Here is a 13,042-nt window from a genome sequence, read left to right as displayed (position 1 = left end):
AGAAAACCTCCCTTCAGTTATGAAATAAATTATTTACTTTAACCTTCCCGGTAACCAAGGAGAATCTTTAGCCAGTGTCCCTTTGCTTGTTTAACCTGAACCTTCTCAACTCTGCAGCACATTCAGGGGTTGTGCTTTCAGTGGAGGAGGTGGAAGCAGGGCTCAAGGGCTTGAAGATGGACCAGCAGGTGAAGAATTCAACCCCCTTCATGGCAGAGCACTTGGAAGAGACCCTGAGCGCCGTAACCAGCAATCGGCAGCTCAAGAAAGACGGAGATATGACAGCTTTCAACAAGCTGGTGAACACCATGAAGGCCAGTGGGACTCTGCCTTCCCAGCCCAAAGTCAATGTGAGTATTTAGCACAGGCCCAGGCTTTTTCTCCTTTTCTCCTCCATTTCACCCCCCTCCTCCCACCTCCAAAATACGTGTTTTTCTATACAGGTATTCGAATAAATAGGAACTTCTTTAGTAATCATCTGGTCCCTGCTTTCATGTGTCCCTTAGTTATCAAGGTAACATAAGATTAGAGAAAACACAGCCCATAGTTAATTATCTGTCTTGTGAGCAACAGTGGAAAGATTGTAAAATCAAATGTTTTTCAGTGCCTGCATGCCTTTATTAAGTTGCTGCTTTAAAAAAAAAATTCTTCTTGGATGTACTCCAGAGAAATTTTCAGCTACTTAAGTTCTATAGCTACTTAAACTTTTGTAGCTTACTGTGTTGTAGTAAAATCTTTCCACACCCTCTAATACCTCACACCTATCCAGGATTACCTCCTTCCTTGATTAGGCATCTTGACTACAAATCTTGATTTGTAATGTAGATTTTTCTGAAGATATTTGAATCCCATTAATTTATTGATAGAAAAGCTGAGGGGTTTGTTTTTGAAGTCTTTTTTTTTTAAACATTTGTTTTAAGATTTATGTGATTTGAGAGGCAGAGTGACAGAGTTGGAGAGACAAAGAAATCTTCCATCTGCTGGTTCACTCCCTTAAATGGTGTCCAGGACAGCCAGAGTTGGGCCATGCTGTAGCCAGAAGCCAGGAACTCCATCCATGTCTCCCACACAGGTGACAGGAGCCCCACCAACTTGGGACATATTGATACAGGATGCTGACATTGCAAGCTGTGATGTAACTCACTGTGCTGTGTTGCTGGCCCTTCCAAGTTTGTTTTTAAATGGGGACTTGAAGCTCAGGGCACAGGGTGGTGTTCTTCAATAAACGCAGATATACAGCCTGCATTGATCGTTGTCATAACAGTTTTTAGAGTCTAGTTCAGCCATGCCTTATCAGTATTGCTATGCTTGGTCCAGATTAATGTGAAGCAAGGTCAAGCTCAGTAACATAAATATAGATATAATCTGGTTACTAAGTTATAGCGAATGTACCAAACCGGATTTTCTGTTATTTTAATCCTCACCCCCTTGCCAGAGGACTTCAAGGTAGCCCTGATGTGAATGCCAGTAGCCTTTTTGGTTTTTGTTTGTTTTTTCTTTCTTAATTGATTTGAAAGACAGAGAATGAGAGGCTGAGATGTTCTGTTCACTGGTTCATTGACCACATAGCCAGAATAGCCACAGCTGGATCAAGCTGAAGTCAGGTGTTTCATCCAGGTCTCCCATCTGCGTACGGGGACTCAGTTACTTGGGCCGTCTTCCGCTGCAGGGAGCTGGATCAGAAGTGGAACAGCTCCTATGGGATCCTGGTGTTGCAAGCCAACACATTATGCTTGTTCCAAGAGAAGACCGATGGTGTTTAGCGTTCCTTGTCTGTGTATCCGTAAGGCACAGAGACGTCAGCCTGCTGCTTAGACAGCAGTGCTGCCACTTCCGGCCTTGGACTGTCAGAAAGGTATCCGGGGAGATGCAGGCCTCTGCAGCTGGCCACCACTCAGACGGCAGTGCTTGTTGACTCCTTTAGTTATTTCCATGCAAAGAATCGCATCATTAGCTGCAAGTAACTTCTCTGTCAGCACTTTTGTGTCTTGGTGAGCGGTGCTGACCACAGTCAGGTCAGCTCTTCTAGTTAGATGCTGCCCAGCCATGAGTGATGGAGAAATGGGCAGGGGGATCCAGCTACCTGAACATCTCATTCCAGGTTTGATCCCGGAGCGGTTAACACAGCTCATCCTGAGTTGTGAAGATCCCTGTTTGTTGCTAGGAGTTCAGTGCTCTAAAGTAGGACAGATCTGAGCTGAGGGAATAAGCCTCAGATAGTCACATAAAGGAATGGAAGATAAAATGCAGGTGGCAAAGGAAAGACAGAATCCCAGCCTGAACTAGGGAAGCAATAAGGAAAGTAACAAAATAAACACAGCAGATGTCTGTCCCAGATATTTTGCATGATAAATCATAAATCTAAGATCGATGTCTTTAATTACTGCTACTGTGTAGTTTCTGTGTGTTTCATCCGCCTTTACCCGCTGGGTTCCGTCACACTGTACCATTCCTGTAAAAATGTGTTGGTTCAGCGTACACTCCATTTCAAATCGAATTGTAGAACCATCTTCCACAAGTATAGTATGCAGTGTGGCACAGAGTTGCCTGTTTGTATTAGCTGCAATTAAATGACTTTTGGGGAGATGGCCTGTTAAAATCATCTGCATTTAGCCTCAGTTCCAAAGCCAGCAATAAAACGCTTGCCTGTCTTTGGACTGTCACCCCAGGCCTCGGCTCTGGGCTGCGACGGCTCCATCTAGTGGAAGGGAGTGTGTACTGGAGAAGGTGTGTCAGAATCCTGTCAGGCACTGGGTTACACGGAAAAGCGCAGCAAGGATTGCAAGTAAAACCTAAGGACTGCCTCACTGAGGGAACAAAAAGCCGAGGGTTTGAGTTTTGATCCAACTTAGAGCAACTTTGTTTAAAAGTAAAGCTTAGGGCTCGGTGCCGTGGCCTAGTGGCTTAAGTCCTTGCCTTGAAGACGCCGGGATCCCATATGGGCGCCGGTTCTAATCCCGGCAGCTCCACTTCCCATCCAGATCCCTGCTTGTAGCCTGGGAAAGCAGTTGAGAATGGCCTTGGGACCCTGCACCTGCATGTGGGAGACTTGGAAGAGGATCTGGGCTCCTGGTTTCAGATCAGCACAGCACCGGCCGTTGAGGTCACTTGGGGAGTGAACCATCAGACAGAAGATCTTCCTCACTGTCTCTTCTCCTCTATATATATTTCTAATTTTGCAATAAAGATAAATATTTTTTTTTAAAAGTAATGCTTAGGGCCCGGTGGCATGGCCTAGCGGCTAAAGTCCTCGCCTTGAAAGCCCCGGGATCCCATATGGGCGCCGGTTCTAATCCCGGCAGCTCCACTTCCCATCCAGCTCCCTGCTTGTGGCCTGGGAAAGCAGTTGGGGACGGCCCAAGGACTTGGGACCCTGCACCTGCATGGGAGACCTGGAAGAGATTCCAGGTTCCTGGCTTCACATCGGCGCGCACCAGCCATTGCGGCTCACTTGGGGAGTGAATCATCTGATGGAAGATCTTCCTCTCTGTCTCTCCTCCTCTCTGTATATCTGACTTTGTAATAATAAAGTAAATAAATCTTTAAAAAAAAAAAAGTAATGCTTAAAGTTTTCTTTTGGAATGTAGCAAACTAACCAAGCTTGTATCTTGGCTAGGTTTTCTATTTCTTTTATGTGTGTGTGGTTTTTCTGTTTTAAGATTACTTGAAAAGTAGAAAGCTCTGTCTTTTGATTCACTCTCCAAATGACCTCCAGGAGCGAGGGACTCCATCCTGGCCTCCCATGTGGATGGCAGGGACATTTGAGCCATCAGGTGCTGCTTTCACAGGTGCATTGGACTTAGACCAGCACTTACATGGGATGCCAGCATTGCAGGCAGCAGCTTAACCTGTGGCACCACAACAGCAACTCCTAAGTTTTTCTTAAAACAATGTTGGGGTTGGTGCCTTGGCTTAGCAGGGTAAGCCCTTCACCTGCGGCACAAGCATCCCTTGTGAGTACTGGTTCAAGTCCAGGCTCCCACCCAGCTCCCTCCTTGTGGCCTGGGAAAGCAGTCAAGGACGGCCTAAAGCCTTGGGACCCTGCACCTATGTGGGAGACCTGGAAGAAACTTTGGGCTCCTGGCTTCTGATCAGTTCAGCTGCAGCCACTGCGGCCACTTGGGGAGTGAACCAGCAGATGGAATATCTTCCTTTCTGTCACTCCTCCCTGTAAATCTACCTTTCCAATAAACAATTTAAAAAAAAAATTTAATCTGCATGCTGTGAGTGCACCTCCATTGCACCATTTCCCCTCCTTTAGGATTCAGTGTTGGAAAGAGTGCAATGGCGGGGACAGCACAGGGAGTGTCTCCGAGTAGGCTTCATGTGTCCCTAGCAAGGGTCCTTCCCACCCTAGCACTCCATGACCTGTGTGGTAGCAGAGTTGAATGGTTGGTCTTAGCTTTCCGTGACTTGAACATGACTCTGCTCTCCCGGCCAGCCCCCATAGCCAGTGTCTAATGCTTTCTTGGGGTCCCCAATTAATCCGTAACATGTGTTAAGGTTAAAACCAGTTTTCCTTTGACTTTTTTTAGCGAAACCTTGAGAGCCATTTGATGTCCCCTGCTGAGATCCCAGGCCAGCCTGTCCCTAAGAACATCCTGCAGGTACTTTGCCCTCTCCCACAGAGGCCTGGGAGTCCTCAACAGCAGCTCTCAGCCCTGGTTTTGTGTAGTGGTCTAGCCTCGGGCCGTGGAGCATGAGCTGTGTGGCCTGGCAGGCACGGGGACACCGCTGCTGTCCGACCCAGCTCTGTAGTGCTGTCACTCATAGGGAGGAAGTGGGGTGGTTAAAGAAAAAGATAACCAAGTAAGCCCTTGATTTCCGGTTTGCAAGTTCTGTAAAAACTTGGCAGTATCTAACCTGTGTTTGTAGCACTTATATAAAGGAAATGTTTCCAGCTGAGCATTCAAGAGAATAGATCGATCGCATGTATGTTTACCCAGTCCTTCCATGGCGCATGAGGGAGAGGCATCACGTGACTTCCCAAAGTGACTCCACAATCCGCAGGTTATTCATGAGGATATGACTCTTGTACCTGCAGGAACTTCTGGGTCAGCCGATGCAGAGACCTGCTTCTTCCAATCTTCTGAGTGGCCTCATGGGAAGCCTGGAGCCTACGCCTTCGATGCTGGGTCAGAGAGCGCCCTCGCCCCCCTTGTCCCAGGTGTTTCAGACTCGAGCAGCCTCCACAGACTACCTGCGCCCAAGAATACCCTCACCCATCGGTAAGGGTTCCTACCCAGGGCTTCCCAGGCGCCCCAGTACTGGCTGTCTCTGATGCGCATCCTTGACAACCTGGAAAGCCATGAATTTCTTTATTATGCTGTTTGAGAGAGGGAGAAGGGGACAGGTAAACTCAGTCTTGGTTGATTGCAGCCCTTTCGGCCTCCTTCCTTATTTAGGGAATTCAGTCCAGAACAGTTAGTTGGACTTTGTGGACTTTCCTTGCCACAGAAGCCCACGCTGATGTTGGACCATCAGGTGTGAGGTGTGGGACTTGCTCAGAGTACGACTGACAGCAGCTGTTTCAGAGAGCTCTCCTGGCAGTGTGTGCCAGCATCCGTAGGGTCACTGCAGTCCTCGATGCTGGCCATTCTGGCCCTGCCAGCCACACCTTCAGAGGCATCGCCAGACACTATGAGGGTGGGTGGGCCTTGGCAGCCCTGGGCTCTGCCGAGGCACTGGCTGGCTTAGTGGTAATGGCCACATTCCTGCAGAGTAAAGTTCTTGTCCAAAGCTCCAAAACTGACCGAACTGACAGGAGCAGGTGGCTACACCAGAAGTTCACACCGAGAAACGCTGGTCAGCACCCACACAGCCCATAGGGCACGGGGGAATGGGTGCTTCTCGGAAGAGGGGCAGTGTGTCAGCAGCTGCACCCCCTCCAGGGCTGTGCCTTCGGAGCTGTCAGTGCTGCTCTCACTTGCCCAACAGGTTTCACGCCGGGACCACAGCAGCTGCTTGGAGACCCCTTCCAAGGCATTCGCAAGCCCATGAGCCCGGTCACAGCCCAGGTCAGTCTGTGCTTCTCACACTCATGTTCACTCTTAGTGCTCCTCCCCGCCCCCCGTTGTCACTGATGGAATGGGAAACCGAGCTGCAGCAGTGGTTGGCAGCGGGTGAGGCTCAGTGAGAAAAAAGTAGGAAATTGCTGAATAGAAGTAATACTTAGAATCCTGTTCAGTGGGTGACAGCACCGTGTATTCAGGTTTGCCCTGTTTTGTTCAGTCGTTGCCCAAAAGCACAAAGCTAAGAGGAGGGCAGCAAGCCTTCCCAGAAAGCATGCTGATCACAGTCGCTCCCGAGCTGACCCTCTCTCCCCCACTCGCCCCTTGGTTCTGCAGATGAGCCAGCTAGAGTTGCAGCAGTCAGCTTTGGAGGGGCTGGCCTTGCCGCACGACCTTGCCGTACAGGCAGCAAGCTTCTACCAGCCTGGTTTTGGCAAGCTGCAGGTGGACAGAACCAGGGATGGATTCAGAAACAGGTAAGTTGTCCATCTGCCCGGTGGGAATCCTCAGGTGCGGTGTCCAGACATGAGCCAGTTCCCATCCACGGTGTAATTCTCATCGTCTGAGCGCCATCAACAAAGCAAGTCCGCACGGCCTCAGGTTTTCATCCTAGGTGGGCTTTTCATACTCTTTACCTGGTTTTCACATTCCAGTTTGCTGATTAATCTTGTGGAAAGCAGCATGCCACCTACTTAGCTTATGAGATTGTTACGAGTAGATCTAGGGTTAAGATTTAAATGTTTCTGCCAGTTAAAGGATTGGCTTTTACAAGTGGCCTAGGGGTCAGAGCTGTTGAGGCGTAGGTCATGGCTTCACTCTTTCCCCCTTTAACTAGACAAATGTGAAATGAAGTGAACTCAGGCAGAGGAAAGTGAAACCAGCTCAGGGAGCTCGTGACCAGGAGATACCCAGGAGCGACCTACAAGCCTCCAGGGGCCCTGGGCCAATGCCCTTTTTCTCTGCCAAGGTGGTGCCCTCCCAACCTTTCAATCCCTTCTCTGAGCTGGATTAACAGAATGTGCAGCCCTGACGGCCACTGCTGTGTGCTGAGCCTGTCAGCAGTGCCCCTCCATGCGGAGCTCAGGCCAGACGGCACGCCACGCCCCCTGCTGGCTTTCCTGAGTGTTTTGTAGTTAAAAGCACTGTTACCGTGCAAGACCTTATGTGTTGTTGTAGAGCCCTGTAAAGTAGATGGCAGTAAATAATTTCATTTTACTAATATAGGAACTTAGTTTTTAATTAAAAGTTCAGGGCCCGGCGAGGTAGCCTAGTGGCGAAAGTCCTCATCTCGCACATGCTGGGATCCCATATGAGCACCTGTTCTAATCCCGGCAGCTCTACTTCCCATCCAGCTCCCTGCTTGTGGCCTGGGAAAGCAGCAGAGGATGGCCCAGAGCCTTGGGACCTTGCATCCGCGTGGGAGACCCAAAGAGGCTCCTGGTTTTGGATCAGCTCAGCTCTAGCTATTGCAGTCACTGGGGAGTGAATCAGTCCTGACTACTGTGCAGTCTCACCTGGGTCCTTGGTTTGTTCACAGGCAACAACGAGTGACCAAGTCCCCAGCACCTGTGCACCGGGGGAACGCCTCATCCCCCGCACCCGCTGCCTCCATCACGAGCATGGTCAGTGACCTTGGGGACCGGGAATGACTCGGAGGCTTCTCCCTAGTGGGCTCTGCGTCATACTAGTGCACTTCTCAGCAGCCTCTGTGCCGGCCACAGAAACCCTGATCTCATCTGAGAATCCCAGTACAGGGGCAGGCGTCTGGCTGACTGGGTGAGGACCCCGGTTAAGACGCTTGCATCTGACACTGGAATGCCTGGAGTGGGTTCCTGGCACGGGCCCTCGGCTGCAGCTTCTGCTGGCGCAGGCCCCAGGGGAGTCCCGGGCTGAGTCCCTGCCTCCTAGCCCAGCTCTGCTGGTCCCAGGAGGTGGAGAGGAAGCCAGGTCTCCTCTCAGGTGAAACAACAACAAAAAATGTGTTGGGTTTAATTTTTTTGGAGATACCTTTACTTTGGTGCAAAAGAATGCTCAACGTGCATTAGCCATTTTTTGATCCACACTTACCCGGAATTTTCTGAAAATCCCTCACATACCTTCCTAGCTGCCTGTCTCAGCTTTCCTACATTGAGGAAAGTGTTTCCCGTGGATAGAGAAACCTGGGCCAGAGCACACCAGGCCAGGACAGCTGCATGGGAGGCGGGAGAAGCTCACGGCGAGACGGGTGGGGTGGGTCCTGGGGCAGGCACCGTAAAGCACTCAGACTTCATGTTCAGGTCTCCCCAGAGGGAACTGCTGCTGGAACAAAGGAGTTTGCTCATGTGTGGTGGCACAGCTAGTGTCTCACAACTAGCATTCCAGAAGGTCCCATTCCCTGCATGTCTCCTGTCACAGAGAGTTGACAAAGGAAGAGCTACACGGCCCACTGGGTCTTTGTGCCGTACTTCAACAGTGTGTGGTAAAGGCTGACCTGACTTAGGGCTTAGGGTTTAGGAAGAACCACTGCAGGCTTAATAAAATGAGCAAAGGAGAAACGAACAGAGAACCTCGGGTAAACCCGAGACTAAAAAAGGAACTATGAGTTTTCGGATAGTGGAGGAAAGAAGTGGACAGGTTAGGGGTCTGGGACAGTGGGGCTGAGGCTGGCTGCGAAGGGATGCTGTTCCTGCTGAGGCTGAGCGTGCCCTGCGGGTGTCTGTCACCACACACCTGGGGCGGCTGAAGCTCCAGGCTTTAATGAAAGCGAGTTGGGAGTGAGGAGTAACGTGCTCATGGCACTGTGTGTGTGTTCACCTTTTCTGCAGCATCCAGAGCTGCCGGGGACCCAGGGGACCAGCACAGGGCCGCATAGGGCCGTCTCACCTCGCTGGGCGGCTTGGCTGGTGATCAAGCTCGACAACAGGGGATGCACCCAGAGGCAGAGCTCATACCAGGTGTTTCTCTTTGCAGCTTTCTCCTTCCTTCACCCCTACCTCAGTGATCCGAAAGATGTATGAGAGCAAAGAGAAAACCAAGGAGGAGCCGGCCTCTGGGAAAGCAGCTCCAAGCGACAGGGCGGAGGACGCTCCGAAGGCCAGTGAAGGTATGTGGAGCTGTGTGGGGGCACTGCTGCCAGGGTGTCAGCAGAGGGCCAGCATCCGAGCACTCACCAGCCTGCCTGGAGCTGCTGCAAAGCCCTGGGCAAGACCCAGGCCACTCCAACCACAGTTCTGTGTCAGTGAGAGGACTGGATTAGACAAGGAGCTTTGTTTTAGGTTCCAGCTGCAAAAAAAAATCATACATTTGATTTGCAAATTAATACGATTTGCCCAGTCTTTTAAATTTGAGAGGCATATTTTCAGAAGTCAGATTATCTTCCATGTGCTGGTTCACTCCAGATGGCTGGAGCTGAACTGACCCTAAGCCAGGAGCTTCTTCCAGGTCTCCCACACGGATGCAGGGTCCCAAGGCTTTGGGCCATCCTCTGCTGCTTTCCCAGACCACAAGCAGGGAGCTGGATGGGAAATTGAACAGCCTGGACACAAACTGGTGCCCATATCGGATACCAATGCTGCAGGCAGAAGAATAGCTCACTTAGCCACCATGCCAGCCCGTTGGTCTAGTCTTTACTTCTGAAAGGTTCTCTCTGGGCCCGGCGGCGTGGCCTAGCGGCTGAAGTCCTTACCTTGAACGCCCCGGGATCCCATATGGGCGCCGGTTCTAATCCCGGCAGCTCCACTTCCCATCCAGCTCCCTGCTTGTGGCCTGGGAAAGCAGTTGAGGACGGCCCAAGGCTTTGGGACCCTACACCCACATGGGAGACCTGGAAGAGGTTCCAGGTTCCCGGCATCGGATCGGCCCAGCACCGACCATTGCGGCTCACTTGGAGAGTGAATCATCTGATGGAAGATCTTCCTGTCTCTCCTCCTCTCTGTATATCTGACTTTGTAATAAAAATAAATTAAAAAAAAAAGTTCTCTCTAACCTGAAGTGTTAAGTATCCAACAAATTATGTAGTGGACAAGGCACAGAGGTGTTTGAGAGCCTTCTAGAAGCATATAGAAAAGAAGGAGTGTGTGAAGGAAGTGGTGACTGAGTCAGGGTTTACTTAGGTGCAGGGTGTAGGTCTGAGAGCTTGGCCTACATCTGGGAAGGCTTATTAGAAGGAAGGGAAATCCTGTTGAGGCAATTCAGTCTGTGCTTCAGTTTTCTGTGGTAATGGGTAATTTGACACTTTTCCCCTTAGGCTAAGAAGATTAAAGCCAAAGAGCTGGCTAGAATGGCTAGCATAGACTGAGGGCGCAGCCATTGTCACCGAGCAAGCCTGACCAGCCCGGGAGGGCACTTACTGCTTTACTGTCTTTTGTAGCATTAGCAGCCTTGGGTTTTATAAGATCTATCACAATTCCTTTGTTCCAGAAAAAAATTAGGAGACCAAAAACTCAGCACCTTGCCCAAGCTGTATCCCTAACTGCCCTTGTGACTTTGATGTCCTGTTTGTAAGGCAAATGATGGCCACTAGCCCACAGTTCTCTAAACGTACTGAGGGAAACAAGCAGCAGCTGGAGCCTTGTCAGAACTCAGACTGGCTGGATCATTGGGAGGCCACAGCGTCTTGGCAGGTTTGCCAACCCTAAAATGTCCCGTCTGCATCCTTACAGAGAACCTCCTGTCATCCAATTCGCTACCCAGTGCTGACAGAGACGCCTCTCCCACTAGAAACCCCAAACTGTCAACGTTGCAGCGGCCCTCGTGCTCCACCCCCCTGTCCCAGGCCAGCCGTTACACCAAAGAACAGGATTACCGACCTAAAGCCACGGGCAGAAAAACCCCCACCCTGGCGTCACCAGTTCCGGGCGCTCCTTTCCTCCGCCCTGTCCATCAAGTTCCCCTTGTCCCCCATGTCCCTATTGTCCGACCTGCTCATCAGCTTCACCCAGGGCTGGTCCAAAGGATGCTGGCCCAAGGAGTACCTCCACAGCACCTCCCGAGTCTGCTGCAAGCTGGTGAGTTGCTGGGTCGGCCAGGAGACCTGGGGCAAGTGCTGTTCTGGGGAAGGACTCACCCTTCGGGGGGGGATCTTGACATCTGACAGGTGGGCAGAGGGTCCCAGCCTCCACTTTGTTGATAAGAGATTAGGAGTGAGCATTCTGCATTTACTTTCCACATCAAGGGAGCATCAGGCAAGCTCCAAACTTCCTAGAAACTTGAAAGACTGCTGCTCAGTCATTTATTTCTTCTGTCCCATAGGTGTGCTTCCTCCTGGGATAGACCTGACTCATCTGCAGAGCATCTCGGGCCCCATCCTGGGCCAGCCCTTCTACCCTTTACCTGCTGCTAGTCACCCGCTGCTAAACCCGCGGCCCGGGACGCCTCTGCATCTGGCCATGATGCAGCAGCAGCTGCAGCGCTCAGGTAGGTGGGCCTGAGGCATTTAGGATGCTTCCAGTGGAGACAAACTACTGACCCTAACTACCAGAAAAGTCCTTGGGAGAGGAGGCAGAGCAGCCGGCAGGCCTCCCCAGGACAGCTGACCTCTCACCAGCCAGCACTGCTGCCCTAGGTACTCAGCCTCCCAAGGTCTCATCAGAATGTTTTAAAGCAGTTTTCTCATAGTCCTCGGGAGAAGAGGACTGCTCTTTGGAGCCCTTGGGACCCCAGTCCAGGGAAGCAGGAGCCCAGTGGGGAGCCACTTCCATCCTCCTGCTCAGGTGATGCCCTGTTGTGTCTCCACAGTTCTGCACCCTCCAGGCTCTGGTTCCCAGGCAGCAGCTGTCACCGCCCAGACGACCCCTCAGAGTGTGCCCAGCCGCTCCGGCCTGCCCCACACCCACCCCCCACTGGAGCCCCGCCCCACCCAGAGGAGCAACTCCCCTGTGGGCCTTGCCAAATGGTTTGGTTCCGACGTGCTCCAGCAGCCCCTGCCCTCCATGCCCACCAAGGTCATCAGCGTGGACGAGCTGGAGTACCGGCAATGAGCAGCATGTGGCTCCCCGCGCCTGCACTCAGGCACACCCTGTTGGGACGTGGCTGCCTCGACTCGGGTTGGTTCAGGGGTTTTTTTTTTTACTTTGGAGCACTTTGTGCAAAGCTGCGGGGGGGCACGCACCGTGTGGTCTGCACTGACAGATGGATCTCACCCCATCGAGTGGGGCCTGTGTGACTGAGCACTGGGTGCACTGTTGTCGATCCTGGAAAGTCTTTCTTTTGTAAAATATGTGAATGAAGTATTGGTGTCTTCACCAAGAGGTGGCACCTAAGGGTTTGAGGAAATTAATGTATAGACCCTTATGTACAGACCTGTGTATAAACTTGTATATACATATAGGATAGCTTTTTTGAACTTATACAGCTGTACATAAAAGTAGCTGATATTAGTTAAGCCTGTGTCAACAGTTTGGATTTTTTTCACTTGTACATTTGGGACTTTTTTCTTTTGGTTGATTAAAGTTGCATATGCAAGTGTGTGGATGAAATGAGTGGCACTGCTCTGTTTATCTCCCCCGGGACTGACCCCCTGGCGGCTAAGCAGCAGCTGCACCCCCTGGGCCCCAGGACCGACTCCCCACTCAGGCCAGGCCTGCCTTACCTGCTTTCTTGTGCTCTGATTCTGTGTCATTCCTGCTTTTTTCTGAGGTTAGAAACTGGTGGTACAAAAATGAACAAGTGTAGGTTCCAAGCAAACAAAAAAGGAAGACTGAGCCAAAAAGGAAACAAGGCTGTGCTGCCAGATGTTAAGTTTCTGGTATTTAGTTGGAAAGCTCTTTCATCCGCTGGTTCACTCCCCAAATGACTGCGATGCCAGAGCTGAGCTGAGCTGAGGCCTGCAGCCTCTTCAGGACCCCATGTGAGTGCAGGGGCCCAAGGATTTCAGCCATCCTCCGCTGCCCTCCCGGGCATAAGCAGGAAGTATAAAGCTGTCAGGACTCAAACCAGCATCCATATAGAATTCTGGCACCACAGGTGGCACATTATTGCGCTATACCACAGCACCCCAGATACACAGGTTTTGATGAAATTTGTTGTACACCAGACTGAAGGAAGAGAAAGAA

The 13,042-nt window shown here is 51.1% G+C and overlaps 1 protein-coding gene across 5 annotated transcripts in view; it reads left to right on the top strand.

Moving 5' to 3' along the window:
• EIF4ENIF1 (eukaryotic translation initiation factor 4E nuclear import factor 1) overlaps window positions 1-12,466 on the top strand; it is a 49,876-nt gene extending 37,410 nt beyond the window's left edge. For 4 of the 5 annotated variants that reach the window (XM_058656945.1, XM_004592005.3, XM_058656946.1 and 1 more), the window contains exons 10-19: window positions 118-350; window positions 4,536-4,607; window positions 5,045-5,228; window positions 5,938-6,017; window positions 6,348-6,487; window positions 7,549-7,633; window positions 8,961-9,093; window positions 10,652-10,996; window positions 11,241-11,405; window positions 11,727-12,466. In XM_058656945.1, coding sequence (XP_058512928.1) covers window positions 118-350; window positions 4,536-4,607; window positions 5,045-5,228; window positions 5,938-6,017; window positions 6,348-6,487; window positions 7,549-7,633; window positions 8,961-9,093; window positions 10,652-10,996; window positions 11,241-11,405; window positions 11,727-11,968 — 1,679 coding nt within the window. In that variant the 3' untranslated portion in view covers window positions 11,969-12,466. The remainder of the gene's footprint in view (window positions 1-117; window positions 351-4,535; window positions 4,608-5,044; window positions 5,229-5,937; window positions 6,018-6,347; window positions 6,488-7,548; window positions 7,634-8,960; window positions 9,094-10,651; window positions 10,997-11,240; window positions 11,406-11,726) is intronic. The other variant, XM_004592006.3, reaches the window with a different exon arrangement.
• Window positions 12,467-13,042: the final 576 nt, after the last annotated feature.

The sequence above is a fragment of the Ochotona princeps genome, chromosome 29 (genome assembly GCF_030435755.1).
Source record: "Ochotona princeps isolate mOchPri1 chromosome 29, mOchPri1.hap1, whole genome shotgun sequence".
In the NCBI taxonomy this organism is placed as follows: Eukaryota; Metazoa; Chordata; class Mammalia; order Lagomorpha; family Ochotonidae; genus Ochotona; species Ochotona princeps.
This window is presented reverse-complemented; position numbering and strand designations above follow the sequence as displayed.